Raw genomic sequence first — 25,000 nt, 5'->3', positions numbered from 1 at the left:
TATATCGGTACATTTCTATTATTATTCACACCCCTAGTGGGTGCATGCAATACGCTATGTTTCTACGTGTGTGGATGATGGGTGCCCCTTACTTTTCCTTCTACGCCTGCATGTTTGCGCGCCTAGTGTGTAGATGTGTGCATGCAAGCGTATGGCACGTGCGTTTGCGTGAGTCTATAAATTATTCTATTTACTGTATTTATTTAAGTGTTTATATACTATGCATGTGCATATGTCCATGCATGTACAGTGCCCTCCATAATTATTGGCACCCCTAGTTGAGATGTGTTAAAAGCCTTAAAATAAATTCAGTGTTTATTGCAGAAGAATACTGTCACACTGAAAATTGTAGAAAAATGTAGCCTTCAACTCGAATGAATTGTAAGAAAATAAAAAAATCCCTGACTAAAAAATAATTATTTTTCATTAAATCACCTGTTCCACAATTATTGGCACCCTTAACAATTACCAGGAAATAAATATAATTGAAGCATTTCTGTCATTTCTACAGTAGTTTACAAAGTTTACCAGCGTATGTAGGAACATTTAATTAGTAATTCATCACTTCCTGTTTCCCTGGGGTATAAATATGACGTGACACCGAGGCCATTTCTCTTATGCACTCTTAAACATGGGAAAGACAAAGGAACACAGCATACAAGTGAGGCAGATGTGCGTCGACCTTCACAGGTCAGGCAGAGGCTACAAGAAGATTGCCACTCAACTGCAGCTGCCCATATCCACTGTGAGAGGAATAATTAAGAAGTTCAAAACAACTGGAACAGTGGTAAACAAGCCTGGACGAGGACCCAAGTTTATTTTGCCACCACGCACAGTGAGGAGGATGGTAAGAGAAATCAAAAGATCTCCAAAGCTCACTGTTACAGAATTACAACAAATGGTAGCATCCTGGGGTCACACAGTCTCCAAATCAACCATCAGGCGCTGTCTACACGCCAACAAGCTGTTTGGGAGGCATGCACGGAGAAAACCTTTCCTCACTCACAATCATAAACGCAAGCGTCTGGAGTTCGCCAAGCGGTATTGGGGCTTCAACTGGTACCGTGTGCTTTGGTCAGATGAGACCAAGATTGAGCTTTTTGGCAACAAACACTCTAAGTGGGTCTGGCGTACCACGAAAGATGCGCATGCTGAAAAGCACCTCATACCCACTGTGAAGTATGGGGGTGGGTCAGTGATGCTGTGGGGCTGTTTCGCTTCCAAAGGCCCTGGGAACCTTGTTAGGGTGCATGGCATCATGAATGCTTTGAAATACCAGGACATTTTAAATCAAAATCTGTTGCCCTCTGCCCGAAAGCTGAAGCTGGGTCGTCACTGGGTCTTTCAGCAAGACAATGACCCTAAACATATGGCCAAATCTACACAGAAATGGTTCACCAGACACAAAATCAAGCTCCTCCCATGGCCATCTCAGTCCCCTGACCTCAACCCCATTGAGAACCTGTGGGGTGAGCTGAAGAGGAGAGTACAGAGGAGAGGACCCAGGTCTCTGGATGATTTAGAGAGATTCTGCAAAGAGGAATGGCTGAAGATCCCTCTTTCTGTCTTTTCCCATCTTGTGAAACATTATAGGAGAAGATTAGGTGCTGTTTTGTTGGCAAAAGGGGGTTGTACAAAATATTAACACCAGGGGTGCTAATAATTGTGACACACATTATTTGATGTCAAATAATTATTTCTTTATGTGGGATTTTTTCCCCACTGAATAAATGCACTTGTATTGAAGGTTGGATTTTTCTCTTTTTTTCCATTAAGGTCCCATATTATTTAGAAAAAAAATAAAATAATTGGAAGCTTAAAAACACATCTCAACCAGGGATGCCAATAATTATGGAGGGCACTGTATGTATGTATGCATGTATGTGTGCCTGTAAATACTGCATGTGCACATCTATAATGTGTTTGTCTGTGTGGAAGATCTTCTCTCCCCTTCTCCACCTACACCTACTCCACTCTCCACTCTACAGAACCTTTGATCTTCTGTAGAATAGGCTCTGCATTTTGTATGAAGTTGAATTTTGTATGCCATACAATTTGTATGTATGAATGCCTACACATGTCTGTGCACGTAGGAGCATGCAAGAGTCAAAGTGTGTGGACAACGGTGGCGGCCTTTGCCTTGGCTCCACAGCAATGATTGGCTCTCCCAGCGTTTCGCACTTGTGCTCGGAAAAAGTGTACAAAGGGACTTTGCCACTTGAAAATGAATTTTGCATGCTGCACATTTTTGTATGAATATCTGTACTATGCGTGTCTGTGTGAGTTTTTCAGTTTTTTCAGTGGAGGGGAGGTTTTCAATTTTCAAAGTGTGTGGACACAATGGTGGCACCTTTGCCTTGGCTCCACACCACCTTTGATCTTTCCTAGCTGGGAACGTGCACGATGGTACATGTCCATATAAGGGTGTGTACACTCGCCTCCAAAAGAGTTGTCGCCTATCCATTTGATTGGAATAATTAAATAAAAATAATAATAATAATAAAATATTTTTAAAAAAATTGGAATTATCTGCTCATTTTCACATTATGTTCGATAGGCGACAAAACTTTTGTCTTGTCAAAATCTGCCCTGTCTGTGTTCATTAAAGGGTCAATCTTTCTTTGGTGCATGAAATTTATTTTTGTACATACATTTTCATTCGAGAGGGTTGTAGCTTTCATATGAGTGACTTCTGAAGCCAAGTGATTAATTGAAAGTTAGGTTGTTAGCTGTTATTCCAAACAGATGGGTAGGCGACAACTCTTTTGGAGGCGAGTGTATGTGCATGATGGAGGTCTTCCTGCACAGTTCGTCCCCATCGGTTCGGAAATGGGAGGCACAGTAAGATACCACTGGACTAAAGGACCAGTACCCCAGCCCAAGTGCTCGAGAAGTGCTCGATGGGAAGTGTCTATAAATGTGTGTGTATGTGTCCATGTACAGTTGAGGACGATATTATTAGCCCCCCTCCTGAAATTAGACATTTCTCTTGATTTCTCAGTAAGAATGAACATTATTAACCGTTTCTGTTATTCTGGAAACAAATACACTGATGGAGATGATTTTCAATGAGTTGAATTTGGATTTTTATATCGTTACGATGAGTTTAAACAAAAAAGGGCAAAAATGACAAGGACAAAGTTATTAGCCCCCTGATCATTAATAGTCAATATGGCGCCATTTATGAACCAAAACTGACAACAGGCTCTGATAAGTTGCTACCTAGGTTGGCACATGCCCCACTAGGGATTTTGGCCCATTTCTTCACTGCAAAGTATTCTAGCTGGTCCAAATTGCATGGATGCTGAGCATAGACATTAACCACAGACTCTCAGTGGGATTGAGGACTGGACTATGAGCGGGTGATTCCAATATCATGGTTTTAGTGTCCTTGAAGAACCTCTGAACTAATCTAAATGTATGCTTTGGGTTACACTGTTGTTGGAAGACCCAGCAATCCAGATTCAGACCCAGACTCCCTGTGTCTGAGGCTGAATAACAGACTAAACTTGATGCCCCACCACTGTGTGTAACTGTGGAAACTGCTTGGCCTCATTAGACCAAAGAAGCATTGGACACCTGCCTAGATGATTGTTATTGACCTGGCCTCACTTGGAGTTTTTCCCCCCCACCAAGAAAGACAGTTGTTAGGGCTTGTCATCATATTGGGCTTTGGGGCCATCATCACAGAAGAACCCCTTTACTAAAGGCAATGCATATCAGAGTGTTATTGAGCTTTGCCTGTGAACATTTGAAAGTCAAAAATGAGTTTTGAACATCTCTGCTTTCATCTGATGATATTCAATTGCACCTGCTTTGATGCATGAATTCTGCTTCTGTCAGGTGAAGAAAGGGATAGGCCTTGAATCGTTATAAGATGGTTTCCACAATTAAACATGGTGGTGGATGCATCATTCTGTGGCAGCCTCAGCCACAGGAAACCTTGTTTGGGTGTACGGCACCATCAAAACGAAAAATTATGATAGAATGTGGAAAGTGACCTTGCAAAAATATGCTCATAGAGGGAGCTAAGATCTTCACTGGATCTTTCAATAAGATAATAACCCAAAACTTGCATCCAAAATAGTTCAAATGTTCTTCAAGGATACTAAAACCATGGTCATGGAGTGGTTCAGATCTCAATCCTTTAGATAGTATTTGAAGAGTGCTGAAAATGAATGTCCATCCTCAACATCCATGCCATTTGGACCAGCTTAACTATTTGCGATGAAAAAAATGGGCCAAAATCCCTGGTAGGACATGTGCCAACATAGTTAACAACTAATCAAAGTGCCTAGTGTCAATTTTAGTACATAAATGGCACTGTATTGACTATTAATGATAAGGGGGCTAATAATTTTGTCCTTGCCATTTTTACACTTTTTTGTTTAAACTCATTGTGAAAATGTAAAAGTCCAAATTTAACTTATTGGATACTATCTCCATGGTGTATTTGTTTCCAGAATAACACACATTTATTAATAATGATCATTCTCAATGATTAATGAAGAGATATGTCTAATTTCAGGAGGGGGGCTAATAATATCGTCCTCAACTGTATGTACTGTTTTTCTATGTGTCTATGAATGTGTGTGTATGTGTCCATGTATGTAGGGCTGCTACGATTAATCGACTTATCGTGACTGATCGACTATAAAAATTAGTCGACAGTTTTCATTGTCGACTAATCTTTTCATTTAACTCAATGTTTTTTACTTACTTAACTAATGCTTTATTACTTTATTGAAACCTAAAATTACCCAGCACGTAGGAATTGGATGTTGCATCTCGGAGTAAATATAATAAGCTACTATCATGATTTAAAGCTCATTGTGAGCTCTGGGACCTAATTTTAACGGTTTCTTTATTTTTTCCCAATTTCCTTGAAGATTAAAGTGCTAAAGTACTTGAAAAATGAATCGTTTGACTAATTGACTGTTCGAAAAAAATAGTTGATAGATTAATCGGGAGGAAAATAATCGTTTAGGACAGCCCTACATGTATGTACCGTATGTGTTTCTACACGTTACAAGTGTCTATAATGTGTTTGTCATGGTCTACGCTACCTTTGATCTTTTCCCCCAGCTGTCCGCACTCGTGCTCTGAGAAGTGCACTATGGGCGGTGGCGAGGGCGGCCGGAGCCGATCCTCCTCGATGCGGCGCCGGTGGCGCTCCTCGCGGGCCAGCATGCGCTGCCGGCACTCCCACTCGTACAGGTCGTCACGCGCCTGCGCAAAGTCCACGTGGAGCCGGCCCGTGTCCTTCTTGTCCGTGCTGGAGCCCAGTCTGATGCGGTAGCCTGCGGAGGGATGGAGGATAGAGGGAGAAGGGGGGAGGGATGAGGAGAGAGGGAAGGAGAGAGAGAGGGAAGGAGAGAGAGATGGAAGGAGAGAGATGGAGGAGCGGGAGGGAGAGAGAGAGATTGAGGAGAGGGGGACAGAGAGAGGGAGGGAGAGAGATTGAGGAGGAGGGAGAAGGGGGGAGAGAGGGAGAATGATTGAGGAGAGGGAGAGAGAGGGAAGGAGAGAGAGGGAGGGAGAGAGAGGGAGGGAGAGAGAGAGAGAGAGAGAGAGGGAGAGGGAGAAGGAAGAGAGAGTGGGAGGGAGGGAGAGAGATTGAGGGCAGGGGGAGAGAGAGAGGGAGGTAGGGAGAGAGTTTGAGGAGAGAGGGAGAGAGAGAGGGAGAGAGAGAGGGGAGAAAGAGATTGAGGATAGGGAGGCAGATGCAGGGATAAAGGGGGATGGAGAACAAAAAAGAAAACAGTTAGGATAAAGTGGTCACAATAAGATAACACAGTAATTAAGAGAAAGATACACTTGAACGAAAAAAGACAGAGTGTAGAACAATTGAATGAAGTTGGAAATGGGAGAAAAAAAGAAAGAAGGACAGGGGTGGAGGGACAGGGAGGACGAGAGGGAGAGAAAAGAGTTGAGATTAAGTGGGCGCAATGAAAACGACAGTGATAGTTTTAAGAGACAGACAAAGTCAAGTGAGGAAAGACAAACAGAGTTGAGTGTAGAACAATCAATCGATGGAAAGGGAAGGCAAAAGGGAGAAAAGATGGAGGGATAGAGGGAGAGAGAGAGAGAGAGAGAGAGAGAGGGAGAGGTAGAGAGATGAGTTGACATTAAGTGGATGTAATGAAAAAAAAAGTCAGTGATGGTTTACAAGATAGAAACGCTCAGTTCAAAGCAGTAATGAAGAAAAGAAGAAGCGTGAAAAGAGAAACAGAATGAACCACAATAAAATAATGTTAGGACAGGAAGCAAAAAAGGAAGAAATATGGTGAAATGGTGGTTAAAAAAACAGAATTCAAAGCGAGAAACTGGTACAAATGCGTTGGTTGCCAGAGGATGGGTTTGCTGGAGCAGTGATGTGGGGCCGATGGGGATCTGATAGATGAACACATTGAGGAGCAACAGTGAACACACACCAGGGCACCATGAGGGAGCGGGCTAATAAGCAAGCTCCACAGAACTACACTTTCTACTTTATCTGGGTACCTGTTGGTGTGTGTGTGTGTGTGTGTGTGTGTGTGTGTGTGTGTGTGTGTGTGTGTGTGTGTGTGTGTGTGTGTGTGTGTGTGTGTGTGTGTGTGTGTGTGTGTGTGTGTGTGTGTGTGTGTGTGTGTGTGTGTGGTATATCCCTGAAGAACCCCTGCTATGAGAAACGTACTTAAAGTATAGTGTGTGTGTGTATGTGTCCGTGCGTGTGTGCGTGTGTGTGTGTGTGTGTGTCCGTGCGTGTGTGTGTGTGTCCGTGCGCATGGAGTATCCCTGAAGAACTCCTGCTAAGAAAAACTTACTTAGGGTACATCTATCTCCTTGAGCGTGCGTGGGGAGGCTGAATCCTAATTGCCCATTCTGCTTTAGGAAACGTAATGAACACATCAAGACATGCATCTCCATGTGAGTCCCCCCCTTGGTGCGAATCCCACACTTCTCCAACTTAGTAATAGCTTTTTATCTCTGGGTTTCCTCTACACTACTTTTCGTTTGTTTATAACACCATTTGTATAAGTTGCTTTGAGTAAAAAGCACCTGCTTAAATGGAATGGAATGTGCCATTGGGGAGACATACTGGATATCAGGCTAATTTAGCAAGGTGCAGAACCGGTAGGATAGGAGAGGAGAGGAGGGGAGGCAGGGGGGAGGCTAAGCCAGACAGTCTATATGGGCAGAGGATAGATAGAGGATACTGTAGGCCCTTTCCATTGCTCCTCGCTGATGTTCCCCCTTTCAGAACAAGTGGGCACAGGCAGGTTTGAAAAGGGGGAAGTGGATGAGAGAGAGGGGGGGAGGGGGAGAGAGGGAGAGAGCGAGGGAAATAGAAAGAGAGAGTGAGAGAAATAGAAAGAGAAAGAAAGAGAGAAGGAGAGAGAAATAGAAAAGAAGGGAGGGGAAAATGGGATTAGCGAGGAGGCCTGAACCTGCACTGCACTGCTGAGGGTTTTCTGGGGGGAGTGGATGGCTCTAGCTCCGGCTTCGGCTCCACACACACCTGCTAATCTGCTCCTGCACAACCCCTCTGTGAGCATGTCATACAGTGTTCAACCCTCACTATTCAACCCCCATACACACACACACACACACACACACGCACGCACGCACACACACACACACACACGCACGCACGCACACACACACGCCCGCCCCACCCCTTAAAAAAGAGACAGAAAGCCCTCTCTGCCCGTTTTAGATAACTCAACTGTGTGTAAAAAGAGCAGTGTGCAGGAGTGCTTTAAATCAAGTATGAAGCCGTTTGGCCCCCTACATTTTTTTTAAAGAGGTGCTCTTAAGACTTTTTTTTTTTTTAAGTGGGTGCACTTAAGAATCGGTTCCCCGGATCCGACCCGGCCCAACCCCCGTAATCTTTCCCTGTGGAATGGGATTGGAGACACAAGGGGCGGCTGTGTGGGCAGGGGATAATGTGCCCAAGCGCTTGTCCCGCCGAGTGTCGAATTCGCCACCTATTCACCTATGCCAGGCTTGAGGACACTGCACCCACCCACCCAGCTACCTATCCGAGCTAACCCCAGCCCCAGCCCCTTTTGAGTATCAGGAAGGGAAGCTTCTGTGGGTCGAGAGAGACAGAGCCATCCAGCCATCCTTCGTTTTCCCCCTCATGAAGCTTAAAAAATGTGTTTTTAATCTGTTTGCTGCTCTGTCACAGCCTGCATCAAAGCCATACAGCACCTCAGGCCTGCAGAGGGTGAGAGGAGGAGGAGAGAAGAGGAGAGACGAAGGAGAGACGAAGGAGAGACGAAGGAGAGAAGAGAAGAGGAGAGAGGAAGGAGGGAGAGCAAATGGAAGAATGAAAGGCCTGGGGTTGGCTAGAGTGGTGAGTTTTAAACGGAGAGACCATTTTTAAATACATATATGTATGTGCCCTGACTTCTAATTTCACCAGAGTAATAATGGTAACAACAGACTGCCTTCTTTTTCCCCCTATCCCTTTTCTTTTAAATTCCTTACTTCTTTTTCTTTTTCTCCAATCCTCTCTCTCTCCTGTCTCTTTCTTCCTCTCTCTCTTTCTCTCTCTCTCTCTCTCTCTCTCTCTCTCTTTCCAACAGCTCCAGGCAGCTGTCAGGGCTCATATGCATCTAGTGGCCTGCAAATTTCATTTGGATCGTTGGATCATTGGGATTTATGCAGCCAGACCTCACCCCTAAACATAAAAAAGCCCCAAAAAAAGAGAGAGCCAAGCTGTGTGTGCTCCACCGACTGTAGGTGCCTGTCCATCTAGACCAAATCAGAGACGATCTAACAAGCAGCAGTATCTCTGACCAAATGCAGTGGTGCCCTCCGATCTTGCTCAGTGATTCTGTGGGCGTTTAACTGGAGATTAAAGGCAAATCACTTTTCAGGGGCCCTTTTAAAACAGTTCTCATTACTGCATTAACCCCTTGACAGCAGGCAACGAGGCAGATTACCAAGCAGGGTACAAAAATACTGTACAGTACAGCCAGAGAGTAGAGGTGATGTGTGGTCACTATTAAGTGGACAGAAAAGGTTAGGAAGTGCATGGGAGTGTGGGAGAGAGACAGCTGGACAAAGAGAAAAACATGTATTTGGTGTGTGTGTGTGTGTGTGCGAGAGAGAGAGAGAGAGAGAGAGAGAGAGAGGGAGAGAGAGAGAGAGAGAGAAAGAGAGAGAGAGGGAAAGGGAGAGAGAGGGAAAGGGAGAGAGACAGAGAGAGCATGTGAAAGTGCTAGACCGAAAGCCAGACTACCAGACAGGCTGACAGACAGTAAGCCAGACCGATAGACAGACCGACCGCAGGAGTGGCTGAGAGCCAGAGCGAGCGACTTACTGACCGACCGTCAGACAGACAGACAGATTGACAGACTAACTGACAGCAGGGGTGGCTAAGAGGCAGACCGACAGACAGACAGACTGACAGACAGACAGACAGACAGACAGACAGACAGACAGACAGACAGACAGACAGACAGACAGACAGACAGACAGACTGACAGACAGACAGACAGCAGGAGTGGGTGGCAGACGCTAAAACTGTGCCAAGAAGAGATGAGTGGTCCTCTTCCCCTCTCCCCCTGTCTCCACCTCCACCTCACTCACGCCAGCCACCTCTCCCCCTGTGCCACCCACCCTGCAGCTCTCCCCCCTTACCACCACCTCCGCCCACACCACCCCTCGTCCTCCAGTCCCAACTCTTGCTTTATGGCCCCCAGACGCCGTTAAATATTTTATACGGTGTGTGCGGCGTGTGAAATGAGCGCCGTTATTTATGGAAAAGCCTGCAGAGCTCCGTCACGAGGACTCGTAATATATGGGCCATGGCTTTGAGTCCCATGGCACCGAGAGGTGTTCTCTCTCCTCCACTTCACTCTGCCTCTCACCCTCTCTTTCTTTCTCTCTCTCTCTCTCTCTCTCTCTCTCTCTCTCTCTCTCTCTCTCTCTCTCTCTCTCTCTCTCTCTCTCTCTCTCTCTCTCCTCTCCACTTCACTGTGCCTCTCACCCTTTCTCTTTCTCTTTCTCTCTCTCTCTCTCTTTCTCCTCTTCATTTTACTCTCCCTCTCACCTTCTCCTTCTCTACGTCTCATCCTCCAATTTTCTGTCTGTCTCTCGCTTATATTCTCTCTTTCACTTTCTCTCTGTCTCTCTCTCTGTTTCTCTCAGTTTCTCTCGGCCTCTCTCTCTCTCTCTCTCTCTCTCTCTCCTAGGGAGATAGCTGCACTCAGGGAGGTGTAAATAATGCACAGGATATTATTGGAAGGGACTTGAGGTGCTGTGTCTTCCCCCTCTCAAAAAGAGAGAGAGTGCCTTTTGTTGAGGAGAGGAGAGGAGAGGAGTGGAGCCCGAGGAGAAGGAGGGAAGAGGAGGAGAGGAGAGGAGCCTGACGAGGAGGAGAGGAGCCTGAGGAGGAGGAGGAGGAGAGGAGAGGAGAGGAGAGGAGAGGAGAGGAGAGGACAGGAGAGAAGAGGAGAGGAGAAAAGCCTGAGGAGGAGAGAGGAGAGGGGAGGGGAGGAGAGGAGAGTAGGAGGAGGAGGAGGAGAGGAGAGGAGAGGAGAGGTGAGGAGAGGAGAGGACAGGAGAGAAGAGGAGAGGAGAAAAGCCTGAGGAGGAGAGAGGAGAGGGGAGGGGAGGAGAGGAGAGTAGGAGGAGGAGGAGGAGAGGAGAGGAGAGGAGAGGAGAGATGGGGGGATGAGGAGGAGAGGAGAGGAGAGGACAGGAGAGAAGAGGAGAGGAGAAAAGCCTGAGGAGGAGAGAGGAGAGGGGAGGGGAGGAGAGGAGAGGAGGAGGAGAGGAGGAGAGGAGTGGAGAGGAGGAGAGAGGAGTGGAGAGGAGAGGAGAGGAGGGGAGAGGAGAGGAGAGGAGGGGAGCGCAAGGAGGAGGAGGGATGTCCGCCTCTGTCTTCGTCTAGTGCCTCTTGCCTGTGTGTGTGTGTGTGTGTGTGTGTGTGTGTGTGTGTGTGTGTGTGTGTGTGTGTGTGTGTGTGTGTGTGTGTGTGTGTGTGTGTGTGTGTCTGTGTGTGTATGTGTGTGTGCTGCGTGTGCACATGTGTGTGTGTGTGTTTCTCTGAGTCTCGGGCCGCCCATGCTTGATGCTGGCAGGCTTGGCAATTTAAGAGGACGCCGGCCGACCGGAATGGGCCTCCATTGGGATCTCATGCTGAGAGATAGGATCGAGCAGGGTGGGCATCATACATTATGTGACCCGTGTGTTTTAGTATGTATGCCTGTATGACCCGTGTGTTTTAGTATGTATGCCTGTATGACCCGTGTGTTTTAGTATGTATGCCTGTATGTGTTTTAGTATGTGTATGTATGCCTGTGTGACCGGTGTGTTTTGGTATGTATGCCTGTATGTGTTTTAGTATGTATGCCTGTGTGACCGGTGTGTTTTAGTATGTACTGTATGCCTGTATGTGTTTTAGTATGTATGCCTGTATGTGTTTTAGTATGTGTATGTATGCTTGTGTGACTCTTGTGTTTTAGTATGTATGGCTGTGTGTGTTTTAGTACGTGTATGTATGCCTGTGTGACTCGTGTGTTTTAGTATGTATGCCTATGTGCTCGTGTGTGTGTTGTGTGTGTGTGTGTGAGTGCGTGCCTGAATTGGATCGGACATGCCCGCTGTGCGTGTGCACGCATGCATGAGCATATATGTGTGTTTTTACATGTGTGTGTGTGTGCCTGTGTGTGTGTGTGCACGTCTGTGTGTGTGTGTGCACACCTGTGTGTGTGTGCGCACGCCTGTGTGTGTAAGCTTGTGTGCGTGTGTGTGATCTTAATTGTGTGTGTGTGTGTGTACGCGAGTGTAAACTTGTGTGTATGTGTGTGCACGTGCGAGCTTGATTGTATGTGTGTGTGTGTGTCTGCCTGCAGAATCGCCTCTGTGTGTTGACGTGCCTTTGTGCCTACATGTGTTTGTGCATACATACATGTGAGCTTGTTTGTGTGTGTGTGTCTGTGCATGTATGTGTGTGCATGTGTGTGTGTACACGTGTGTGTGTGTGTGTGCGTGTGTGTGTGCAGCAGGTTTCTTCAAACTGGCAGTGTGTGGGTGGAGAGGGTGGGGACATTGACCGACAGAGCGTGTAATTCAGTGTTCTTTTCTAGTTCACTGCCTCACATGCTTGCATAGCTGAAGTCAGGGCCTGGGCTAATAATCGTTATTAATGTGTCTGACAGGCTGCTAAAAACCCAGCAATAGTTCATAGTTTGCACACTACATTTGCATTTGTTCATTAGTAATATCCCCCCTTCAGTATGTACGTATTTCCCTTTGTGTAAAGATTTTAATATGTAACACTTAAAGCAAAATGGTTACATTATTGGTAGTCAAGAAGACGTGTAAAAATTCAAATTCAAAAATCTAAAACTTACGACTCGTGGAACTTGCTTATTGAAAGAAATGATCTCTCAAACAGGCTACTCATAAATATAAGTGCCTGTGGTGATGGTCAAATGTGTCCAAGCTAATAACCAGGAAGGAAGTCAGAAGGCAAGAGGGAGGGAGATTGGCAGAGCAAAAAATAAAAAATAAACGGTGAAGGGACCACTGGTCAAGACTGCTTGAACAAATCCCTCTGGGGGTGTGTGGACCAAGGCGTGGCGATGAATGCTAAAGCAGACTCCTTACACGGCTGGCTCCACACTCTGCAACAGCTGCTATTAAATGGTTTGAACATGGAGGTCTTACCAGGCGCTTGAACACATTAACTTGGTTTAGTGGGTCTTTGAGGCTGATTTGACTTGTGGGGGTAGCACTTTGTTGTATTAATGTTGTGTATTTTTTCTTGATTTGCACATCTGAGTGGAGTAATATGCATTATTATGCAGTAAATATAAAATATGGGCCCTTGTGTGTGTTTTTTGTGTGCATTTGCTCATGTGCTACCTGTCTAACCCCTTATCGGAGAGGAACAGTGCCTTATCGTCAGTCTGCTCTTATGTGTGTGTGTGTGTGTGTGTGTGTGTGTGTGTGTGTGTGTGTGTGTGTGTGTATCAGTATCAGTACAGCGTTTTGTCCGCATTCTGCTCATACGTGTGAATATGTGCACGCGTGCTTGCCTGTGTGTGTGTGTGCGTGCACATGAGTGTATGTTTGTGTGCGTGCGTGCGTGCGTGTGTGCGTCCGTACCGGAGAGGAAGAGTGCCTTGTCGACCGTAATTTCCTCCGCAAAGCGGATGTGGCAGAAGTTCTTCTTGCTCTTGCGGATGGCCACGATGTCGCCGCACTGCTCGAACACCTCCACGATCAGCTGCTCCGTGGCGTTCTCCGGGAGCCCGCCCACGAACACCGTCTTACAGCCCGGAGGGCGCTCTCTCGTGGCCGGAGGCGGCAGATCTGGAAAACAGGCGGTAAAACACACAATTAAGTCACACGGAAAAGTAATATGACACATGTAAAAGAAATAAGACACAAGGGAAAAAAGTCATTTTTGCAGCCCGGACGATGCTCTCTCGTGGCCAGAGGCGGCAGATTTGGAAGGTGGGAAACACACGAATTATGACATTATAAGCGATTTACAGTTAAGCGATTTACAGATAAGCGATTTACAGTTATTTAGATACAGGATATTTGTTACAGTCCCTGGAGCAATGTGGGCTTAGGTGCCTTGCTCAAGGGCACTTCAGCCATGGCTGGAGGCGTAAGGGAGAGGTAAGGGTGGGATTCGAACTTGCAAACCTCTGATCTTAGGACCATCTCCCTAACCGCTAGGTTTCGACTGTGGCTGTCAAATAATGCTTCAAGTATTAAGAAAAAGCAATAATACATGAAAAAGAAATAAGAGACAAGGATCGAACATAAGTTTTCGTGCAGCCTTGAGGATATTCTAGGGGCCAAGGGTGGCAGATCTGCAAGATGGAAAAAACCTTGATAATAAGTACTGGAAAATAAGTTACTGAGACAGAATTCAAAATAAATGAGAAGCATATGCATTCAGGAGATGGAGAACACATAACCATTCAATTGAAGGGGTCAGATGCCAATATCCACCATCATTTCTTTTCACCACAGCTTCACAAGTTGTATGCAACAGAATGTACTTACATTATGTACTTACAGTAAGTGTACAGTGTAAGAACATACTATTATATACCAATGTAGATATATAAGAAAGGAACAACAAAATGAAGTTACCACAAGGACAATATGTATTCAAGAAATGAAGAACACATAACCATTCAATGGAAGGGGTCAGATGTCAATATCCACCATCATCTCCGTCACTACCGAGGCCTGTGCGTAAAGTAAGGTGCGCCAAAGGGGGTTTCTCGCAGGGAAGCCAACAGGGGAGGACAAAGGGAACAATTGTCCCGGGCCCAGAGACAGAGGGGGCCCAGAATTGGGTTCTCAATTGGGCGGGGGGCCCTTTTGGATGACTTTATCCTGGGCCAAGCCAAAGCTGTCGGCGGCCCTGGTTTCTCGGCCAACGAAATGTGCAGCCAGACGCAGACGCCAGTCCACACATCCACATGACCAATATCACTCCTGACGCAGCGTCACTTGTGCAAGATGAGAAGTGTCACGGCTCTTAGGACCAGATTCATATATATGGTAATGAAGGCCTGAGTGTGTGTATTGTGTGTGGAAAGGAAACACCTGAGCCATCAATCAAGGTGACAAACGTAACGTCGCCTACTGATACACCACCATTGCCACAACGTACCTGGACTCAGTAAATAACTCCCCTATATGCCATTCCATTAGAAAAACCCTGCTAGCACACCACACACAACCGCACACATACATACACGTACATACAAGCACCTTTAGACATCCAAGCCATGATATCAGTAGGATATAAAGTTTATCTGTGTTGTGCAATCACATGCATACATTTCCCCCGTAGGTGAAGGAGAAGGTGGTAAAAAAAACCCATAGTATTCTCTTGCGGAGAGTCAGATATTTATCCCCACATATCTTTTACTGACAAACTACATGCAGGGCCAGGCAGCAATAAACGCTTGCTGCTGCTGCAGCAGATGCAGAGACATCTCCCCTGTGGTCCAAAGCTGGGGGGGTAGGCTACGCTAGGAAGGTGCGGTTATCAGGATTTCTAGAAATGTGCGGAATAACAACACCTCACGGCCCCTAAGGACTCACAACAACACCAACACTGTATTTTTTTCCCCTTCCCTCCTCTTTCTCTCAGATTGGAGAACGTAATGAAGGATCTTACTGTGCAACGGAACACACGAATGAAGCAAAACGTGGAAAGAAGATGCACAAGTTGCAAAAAAAGAAGAAGAAGAAGAAGAAGAAAAGAAAACAATGTTGTACACCTGTCTTTCCACAAGTCACTGGTCTGGATATTCCCCTGCTGTGGTGGACGAATGGTCCACTAGGTAACCACTGGAGGGATGCCTTTGCTGCAGTCTTCAGACCCCTACTGCAGCTCATAGCCACATCGATAAAAATAACATAGCAACCCAGCTGACTGTCATGAGAGGAAAATGTATTAAAAACCCATTGGATTAAAAAACAAAAAAAAAGTAAATAGATTTGGGCTGCATATTTTTTAGGGAAAAAAAGAGAAAACTTTTGACTAATGATGGCTGATGCTAATGGTTCTATACAAGATAAATGCTCAATTCTCGAGTAAAGCTCTTCGACGAGCGAAGTCCAACGAGACGGCTTCCTGCTTTGTAAATAATTCTTTTTCCACCCACACCAAAAAACCAAACAAACAAAACACACCCTCGGGCATTGAGAAAACAAAACAATGAGTCTAAACTTGTTTATCATAGCGTTAGATGTTGAGATGAAATGAGGCAGTCAATATAGCTAGTTGGATCTGAGGTAATATTTTTTGTCTTAGACAGCTCAAAAACGTCTGAAATCCAACATATCTAATCTCTCAGAAAGGCATTTATATTAGAGATACAAACCCTTCACTAGACCAAACTGTCAGTGCATTAATCTATCATAATTCCTCAGACAGGAGCAGACTTGAGCCTGTGCTTTCGCAGCAGTTTTCAGTTGGAAGTGATAAGGGCTCTGCACTGGAAGACTTCTCCATTTTATAAAACTGATAAAATCGATTTGTCACTTAAAGCTGATCCTCTTACTGTATATGGGGTGAATTGTACAAAAATATCTTCAAGACTTCTCGAAGTATCGTTTGCACACCTAGAGCTGGACCTGGGGAAGGAGGCAGTCGGTTCCGCCACAGCATCCCTTGTTAAATGCATATAGTGAAGCCTAACCCAGCACTCACACAGCTGTATAATTGAGCCACCTTGACACGCAGAGAGAGAGAGAGAGAGAGAGAGAGAGAGAGAGAGAGAGAGAGAGAGAGAGAGAGAGAGAGAGAGAGAGAGAGAAAGAGAGAGAGAGATATCCGTATGTGAAATCGGAATCAGAGTGTTAATAGCCAACTTGGGCTCTGCCTTTGATTTGAACAAACCGGACGACCCGGCCCAGCCCGAGCCCTGAGACTCTGATCCCCAAGCCCCAAAACTGTGCCCCCTGTGTGTGTGCGTGTGTGTGTGTGTGTGTGTGTGTGTGTGCGTGTGTGTGTGTGTGTGTGTGTGTGTGTGTGTGTGTGTGTGTGTGTGTGTGTGTCGTTGTGTGTGTGTCTGTGTGGAGGTTGGAGGTTCATCTGAGCTTAATCTCTAGCGGATCGGCCATCTCATCCCTCAGAAACGTAATTAGCTCCGGCTGGCCGGCCGTGGCCGCAGCATAATCGATGGCTCAGCCATGCGGGACGGAAGCAGCCCAGAGGTGGGATTAAGAGTGGTGCTGCAGGCCAGGCCAGGCCAGCCGAAACACAACCAGCACCTCCACACACAGCTAGACAGCTAGACAGGAGAGGAAGGAAGGATGGAGAAAAGGAAGGAGAAAATGAAAACAGGATGGAAGGCAGGAAAGAAATAATTAATTGAGGAAGGAAGAATGTGAGGATGTGTAGAAGAGGGATGCGGAGGGACAGCTAGGCAGGAGAGGAAGGACAAGGAGGAAGGAAGGGAGGAAGGAAGGATGGAAGTCAGGAGAGGAAGGAAGGCAGGAAGGAGAAAAGGAAGACAGGATGGCAGGCAGGAAGGGAAGAAATAATAAATTGAGGAAGGAAAGATGCAAGGCAGGAGAGGAAGGACTGGAAGGAAGGGGGGAGGAAGGGAGGAAGACAGGATGGCAGGAAGGGAAGAAATAATGAATTGAGGAAGGAAGGAAGGAAGGAAGGAAGGAAGGAAGGAAGGAAGGAAAGAGAAAAGGAAGGGAGAAAATGAGACAGGATGAAAGGAAGGGGTGGTAGGATGGAAAGAAATAATGAATTGAGGAAGGAAGGATGGAAGGCTGACTAGAAGAGGGATGGGGAGGGTGAAAAGGAAGAAGGGAAAAAATGGGGGGGGGGGGGATTGGTTACATAAAAAGGAAGGAAATGCAAAAAAAAAAGGAAGGATGGATGGAAAGGAAAGCAAGATAGAAAGAGGAACAGGGAAAGGGGGGGGCAAGAGGACGAGAGGACGAGAAGAGCTAGAGGAAGGTGGGAGAGAAAGAGAGAAAGATGGAAAGAAAAGTACGGCAGGAGCGAAATCTCCTGAAAACTATTATGCGGCTCCGTCATGTGCGAAAGCAGAGCTTTGGTTCCACCCTTGCCCCTGCTCTGGCACTAATGAGCCTTTTTGGCCAGGAGGAACCCCGGCAGAGGCAGTCATTAAATGCTAAAACAAAACGGTGACTGCCTCCGAGGCACGCTGCACAGGCACTGGGTTTGGACTGCTAATCTGGCATACAGGGAAATCTCCAGATGGGCCGACAGCCTTCAGGAGCCGATGCTGATTTCTGTTTTATTAGAAATTGCCCCACAGTTTAGAGAAGGGCGCACAAAAATGCCGAGGCCTTTTTCTGTTTGGTCCCAGTGCAGCCCTGTGCAGAGGGATATGCTATATTGCACATGTCGATCGATGACTCCGGTAAAGCCCGTAAAGTCTACGATCAGGATGGATGGTCCGAATCCTTCAGTAAATGCCCATTGGTGGTCGGCGTGATGCGTGTCAAAAGCTGGCTCTACTTCTTTCAAAAATGATAATTAAAAAAAGCACACTGTTGGTGTGTGACAAGACAGTAGCTTCAAATACCACAGCTAAGTTTGACTTCATGACTGCTGCTGAAGTTAAATGCCACTAGAGAGCAAAATGTATTACCGGTACGCGACTGGTTTAACATGTTTGCAGTTTATAATAAGAATGATACCTTGTTGAGACAAAGTTACCAAATGGTTGAATAATGTGTATGAAGACAAATGGCAAGCGTTTTTTCATCGTTACCACTTGATAATGTCTTGCTCTCAGCATAAATCTGATGGATCATTGTTAATAGGGGTATCAGAACATTAGGCACATTTAATGAAGCTGCGCAGGCAGTTCTGGCCTGGTGGGTGTTGGCCTTTCTATTGACAAACCAAGCCATTTGTAAGTCTTGACATTTGTGCGTTTGACATTTGGGCTTTCAGGCCTTAGTTTTGGGCCGCATAATCAAAGACAATTACATTCAGACGCCTATTATAAGCAAAACTGGGCATCCCGGCTTTACATGACAGCGCTGTTTTGTTCGCATTCATTACGAGACGACACCACGAGACAACAAAAGGTGATGATGACATGATTGGGTTTCGGGAGTCGATTCTATGCTTCCTAAATGTCGCCTGTTTGTTCTATGCTATGATATCCCCCCCCCTCATTGAACGCCTCCAACTACCCACAACAATTGCTTGCTTGCTTCCAGTCGTCTGAAAAGAAGCGAAGGCTGTGCAGGACCGTATTAAGACATTGTGGTGCCCCTGGGCACTACCTCACAGGTGCCCCCCCTTTGTGAACAATATTTGCAAAGTTTGTGTCTTGTGGTGCCCCCCAACTGGCTGAAGATGGTTGGTACCCCTGGGCCCTGGGCCACTGGCCCTTATGGATAATCCGGCCCTGTGTGGTGTGGAGCCGGGCCTGTTCATCATGTAGGTTGCGGTTAAGAGATGATGTTCTGAGAAAGGTCAGGGCCCGTCAGAATGGCCTTTGTTACATTTATAAAGCCTTATTATCGCAGGACCGGGGCTGTCGGCTGGGGAGGGGAGGAGGTGAGAGGAGGTGAGGAGGAGAGGAGGAGTGGATGATGGGAGGTGAGGACAGGAGAGAAGAGAAGAGAAGAGGCGAGAAGAGAAGAGAAGAGAAGAGGAGAGGAGAGAAGAAAAGAGGAGAGGAGAGGAAAGGAGAGGGAGGGGAAATGAGGGGAGGAGAGGAAAGGAGAGGAGAGAGAAAGAGAGATGAGGAGGTGCTGCAAAAAGTCAAGCCAAGCCTCGATTGCGGCAACAAAAAAAAAGACCGTTTCCAGGATTCGGGCGCCGGGCCAAAATGCCAGATTCCTCGGCTGGCACAGGAGCGACGAGGTCAGGGGAGGCAAGGCAGACAAACGCCTGCGCGCGCTCACCCAGCTTAGAGGTGACAGATAACAACAGCGAGCAGCAGCAGCAGCCGGAGCTTGATGGGAAAATGCCTTCGCCTGCTGCGTGTGGGCCAGACTGCCGTCCTATTCCCCGGGATGTGAATGAAATGGGGTAGGGAGTTAGGGCGAGGGGAGGGGAGGGTGGTGGTGGTGGTGGTGGGTGGCAGCTAGATTGAGGGAGACGAAGTGAGAGGCAGACAAACAGAGAGCTCAGAGAGAGAGAGGGGGAGAGAGAAATATAGGAGAGAGAGAGAGAGAGAGAGAGAGAGAGAGAGAGAGAGAGAGACAGAGAGAGATGGACAGAGGACAAGAGACAGATAGAGTGGGAGAGAGAGAGCGAGAGACAAACGAGAGAGAGAGAGAGAGAGAGAGAGAGAGAGAGAGAGAGAGAGAGAGAGAGAGAGAGAGAGAGAGAGAGAAAGAGGGGAAGAGAGAAAAAGAGAAAGAGGGGAAGAGGGGAAGGGCGAGTGAGACAGAGTCCTTGTCGAAGGAGACGGGACTGCAATGAGTTTGCTGCTGTGCCCTGTTTTGCTCTTAAGCTGGATGGAAAGTCACTGGAGCACACAGACAAACACAAACACTAACACAAACACAGACACTCGCAACACACACAAAACAGACACAAACACAGAGGCGAATACACACACACTCGCACACACACACACCACAGTTCGATAAGTTGTACAGAGTTTGCTCTCGCTAATTTACTTTCTCACTTCACTTGTATTCTCGATCCGTCTACTTTGTCTGCCTCCTCGTCACACACCTGAGCACAGAGCTGCAGACGCCTCTGGCACTCCATGCCCACAACACTACAAGACACGCACTATACACACACACACACACACACCAGAGCATGGCAACCCGACCGAAGCCCGACGGGCCGGGTCGGAACCCGACGGGCCGGGCCGGACTCGGACAAAAAAAATAGAATATCTGTCGGACTCGGGTCGGGCTCGGGCTTGAAGCAAACAGACATTGTGAAAATTGTAAGCAATCAGAGGAAACGTTTCAGTTCATGCAAACGGCAGTTTTGTGATTAAAAAATAAGTAATTGAATATGCATAAATGAAAATGTTGGTAGGCTACTCGTGCGAGTGATTATTATTGGCTGTATGCACGCGCCAGTTACCAGTGGCAACATGGACGCTCACTCCCAGTCAGCCGAGCAGGAATGCCGAGTCAACTTGCTTTCTTAATAAGCGCCAAATACAGTTGTCAGTGAACGCGTGGTCTTTTGTTGTAGGCCTAGTGTAGGCCATGTTTTAGCATGCCTTCGGTGCTGTCTTAAATGTTGAACATAAAATGACGAAGTTTGTCACTGCATTGCTCGCCAAGGATTACATTTCCAGCAAGGGGTAGCAAGGTTGCCTAAGGTAGGGGCGAAGAGGTTTCCTGTTACTACTTTGTCCGCTGTGACATTTCATGTCCTTCACGTAGGTTCTTAATTCTTGTCACTTTTACTGTAGCCTACAGTTGTAACTATGTGCGTGCAACCTTTCCTGATTTTATATTGACCGCATGGACATCAGGGGAAATGACATTCTCTTGGAGGGCCGAACAGGCTACTGTTCTTCGGGGTGAACTTATAGCCCATCCTTCTTAACGACAAGGAGTGGCATCTTCACCGGCTCGCGGGGATTTATTTGCACTAACAGTAACGTAACAAATGCGTCCATAGCCGCGCTGACTGCATCCAAACCATATTCGTTAGTTTTCGCCTTTCTTATCCTCTCACGCCCCTCCCATGCATTTGATCACCGCATCCAACATCTCTGGTCTAACCGAAAGAAACATAAGGTGCGCTGTCACATGTATGCGTGTGTTTATACTTACTATGCGTGCGTAACTAAATTAGGCTACTGCAAATTGCCTCATCCTGGTTGCCTATCCTGGCTATTTATCACGTGCTATTTTGAGTATGAAGGAGGCCACATAGAAAATCTTGCTTGCGCACAGGTTCTGTTGTTATTACAGTGGTCTCGGGCTTCGGACGGGTTCGGACACAAACATTTTAATTAGTCTCGGGCTCGGGTCGGGGTTGATCACTTTTCTGTCGGCTGAGGGCCGGGCTCGGACAGAAAAAACCGGCCCGAGCCACGCTCTAACACACACACACACACACACACACACACACACACACACACACACACACACACACTGCACCGCACCACAACACACGATGCATACCCACAGCACTACAACGCACACACACACTTCACACACACTGCATCGCAAGACCACACACACTACACACACCACACCACACCGCACAGCACCACACCGCACCGCACACCACACTACCCTGCACCGCACGCCCCTCGGAAAGAAACTTCTTCGTGTCTGTGGGACCCAGAGAAGGCAGCGAAACACAGAAGTAACCCTCAATAAAGTAACTCGCTCAATAAAGACAGCAGCAAGTCTGGGGCGGGGGCTGCACGATGCCAAACGAAGCAGCGCGGTGACAGGCGAGCATGAAGGAGAGCCGACTCTTCAAGAGGGCGTGCGGCAGCGGCGTGCTCCGGGGCGAATGCTATACGCCATTAAAGCAGCTTTGGATGCTGTTTGTTCGGAGCTTCAGCAGAGATGACACTGGTGGGAGAGGCGGCGTTGCAGAGAGAGAGAGCGACAAAGAGAGACATGCTAGAGAGAGAGAGAGAGAGAGAGAGAGAGAGAGAGAGAGAGAGAGAGAGAAAGAGAGAGAGAGAGAGAGAGAGAGAGAGAGAGAGAGAGAGAGGCTTCGTTGGCCCGTTTCGTTGTGATTTTCGAAGTGTCGGAGACGTACACACACGCTACGCTCCCTGAGCAATAACAACCAAAAGAACGCACCCACATGTGCCCGTATGCAGACACAGACCCAGACACAGGCGCACACATCAAGGCACATGGCGGCTTCATCATAAGGCACGACGAGTGTGACAAACACAAACACAGAAGAGTTTTTTAGAGAGGAATAATCTCATTTTTGGGGGAAGAGTGAAAAACAAATAAACAGTCTGAGACTGAACGCTTCAGGTAATTGAGAGTCTCTCCGGACGCATGTCTGCCCAACTGAAAAAAATAAATAAAAAAAATCAAAAGTTTTCGTTTTCTCCCCTATTTCATCGACTCTGACCGAAAAACAAACACACACACACACACACACACACACACACACACACACACACACACACACACACACACACACACACACACACACACACACACACACACACACACACACACACACACACACACACACACTAACAGGCACACACACAGGCACAGGCACATGTGCAAACACACAGCAAACACACACCAAGGTGCAGAAAACACAACATAATACTCCCCAGCGTCTCACATGACCCGTCGTTTCAGTTAAGCACTGCAGAAGTCAATATGGAGAGGAGGAGGAGGTGGTGCTGGGAAGGGGAGAGAGGGGTACTGGTGAGGAGGTGCTGTGGTGGAGGCAGAGATAGGAGAGAGCGCCTGCTCACTGGCGTGAAAGCCCCTGCGATGGCGCTAAGGCACCGCTGCTAAAGCGCTCATAGCTCCCTGGCTTCACGCTTCCAGTCACGGGCCGGCAGTCAGCCCCCAGGTAGCGCGCCACACGCCGTGGGCATGACGAAACCCATGTTGGCATATCGTACATACATAGTGCACACGCTGCGGAGAACATCTATCTCTCTGCATGGGAGTGTATGTGTGTGCACTGCAGGTGTGTGTCTTTGTGTGTGTGTGTATGTGTGCACGTGTGCTTGCGTTTGAGCATCTATGCTGGGGGCATCTAAGTGTGTCTGCTCGTAGCATTGTCCGTATGTAGGTACAATATGTGCGTGTGTGTGCGTGTGCATGTGTGTGTATGTGTATGTGTATGTGTATGTGTATGTGTATGTGTATGTGTATGTGTGTGTGTGTGTGTGTGTGTGTGTGTGTGTGTGTGTGTGTGTGTGCACGTGTGCTTGTGTTTGAGCATCTATGCTGGGGGCATCTAAGAGTGTCTGCTCGGAGTATTGTCCGTATGTAGGTACAATGTGTGTGTGTGTGTGTGTGTATGTGTGTGTGTGTGTGTGTGTGTGTATGTGTTCGAAGGGATTTAATGTAAAAACCACTCTGCGTGGTGTGGTTGGCCGTAACGCCTTTTCAGGAAGACATCAGCGCCTCGGCTGCAGATAACAGGAGCTGAACAGGTCCAGTGCATCCCCTCCAACCCACAGACCACCACCAGGGCTGCTGACAGCTTTGGATGGACCCCGGAGAGTCATCTGAAAGGTCCCCCCCAACTTAATCCATACAATGTACTTCTGTATATTATGGCCTACTTCCATAAGCATTCTTACAATACAAAGAGAAAAAAAAGAAAAGAAAATGTCGGGTTAGTTTACTTATCAAGATATTTGGCATACACACAATTACCTTACTCTCTAACTATTCATTAAGCCCTCTCCATATAATACATACAGGACAAGGTCATGAGCAGTGTTGGGTAAGTTACTTTTTTAAAGTAATTGGTTACTTTACTTTAGTTACTGCTTTCAATTGTAATTGAGTTACTTTACTTATTACTAAATTTAAAAAGTAACTCGTTACTTATTACTTTACTTTACTTTTCGCGGGAAAAGGGATTTTAACCAGTGTAGTGGCACAACTCATAATACACCTGCTTCCCCAGGTTGTAGGCCGGCTGTGTAAATGGCCTAATATTTTAATATGTGCAAACTGTACCTCTATGGAATCCCTCATATAGGGCCTACGTCTATTGTCATTCTCACATCTAAAATGCATTTCATGATTGCCCTGTAGTCCTATACATTTGACAGTGTCAATACATTTGAATCTAGTCTAACATTACGCCATAGAATAGAATAAAAGAGAATGGACTTTTATTGTCATTTCAGCATGAAAATTGCCTTTGGTCTCACTGAATAAAAACAGAATGAGTAGGGTGAGGTGGCCATACCAAACAGAAATGTTGTGGGTAAGGACACCCTAGGCTTACATATTTCCTCTCCTCGATTTTGCAGCTTAACTACTCCAAATCCTTTCAGTTTCCTGATTAAAAACGACCTTGGATTGTATGCATCAACATTATTATTAAGGATTCTACGGAATGCAGAATCCGTTCGTGCTGGAAGACGGTGTGATCAGGCACATTTGAATAGCCTGAAGAACGTGGCCTCAACGCAATAGTGTTGCTTGCGCTGTTGTTCTCACGTTATTCCCAATTAGTCTACTTGATTCGCGCTGGCTGCTGCTGCTGACGGAGCTACCCAAACTGTTTTTTTTTTTGCATTGTATCTAACCAATATGTCATCAGTGAGCACAACAGAGGCCATGGCATTTGCGATGGGTACAGCTGTTTCATTCATGCATTTGCGTAACGGTGGACTCGGAATGACTGTAGATTTAACTGCGCAGCGAATCACTTTCACTTTACCTGGCGTAATGTTAGAAAAAAATGATGGTGGAACTCCAAGTATTGTAGTATATGTTAAGCACATCACAGCGCAACGGGCTCATGAAAGTCCCAGTGAAAGACCTTGCATGCACGAGGGAGGAAGGAACATCAGTCTGTGTACGTGCGCTCTCACACACCCACACCTGAGAGCTC

At 46.7% G+C, this 25,000-nt stretch overlaps 1 protein-coding gene across 1 annotated transcript in view; it reads right to left on the bottom strand.

Annotated features, from left to right (window-relative positions):
- The window catches only part of enox2 (ecto-NOX disulfide-thiol exchanger 2), a 514,981-nt gene that overhangs the window by 123,965 nt on the left and 366,016 nt on the right, over positions 1-25,000 (bottom strand). The window contains exons 8-9 of the mRNA XM_063189793.1: positions 13,111-13,317; positions 5,067-5,300 (exon numbers count right to left, since the gene is read on the bottom strand). Coding sequence (XP_063045863.1) covers positions 5,067-5,300; positions 13,111-13,317 — 441 coding nt within the window. The remainder of the gene's footprint in view (positions 1-5,066; positions 5,301-13,110; positions 13,318-25,000) is intronic.

The sequence above is a fragment of the Engraulis encrasicolus genome, chromosome 23, assembly GCF_034702125.1.
Source record: "Engraulis encrasicolus isolate BLACKSEA-1 chromosome 23, IST_EnEncr_1.0, whole genome shotgun sequence".
Lineage (NCBI taxonomy): Eukaryota > Metazoa > Chordata > Actinopteri > Clupeiformes > Engraulidae > Engraulis > Engraulis encrasicolus.
The sequence above is the reverse complement of the archived record's forward strand: the minus strand, read 5'-3'. Positions and strand labels throughout refer to the sequence as shown.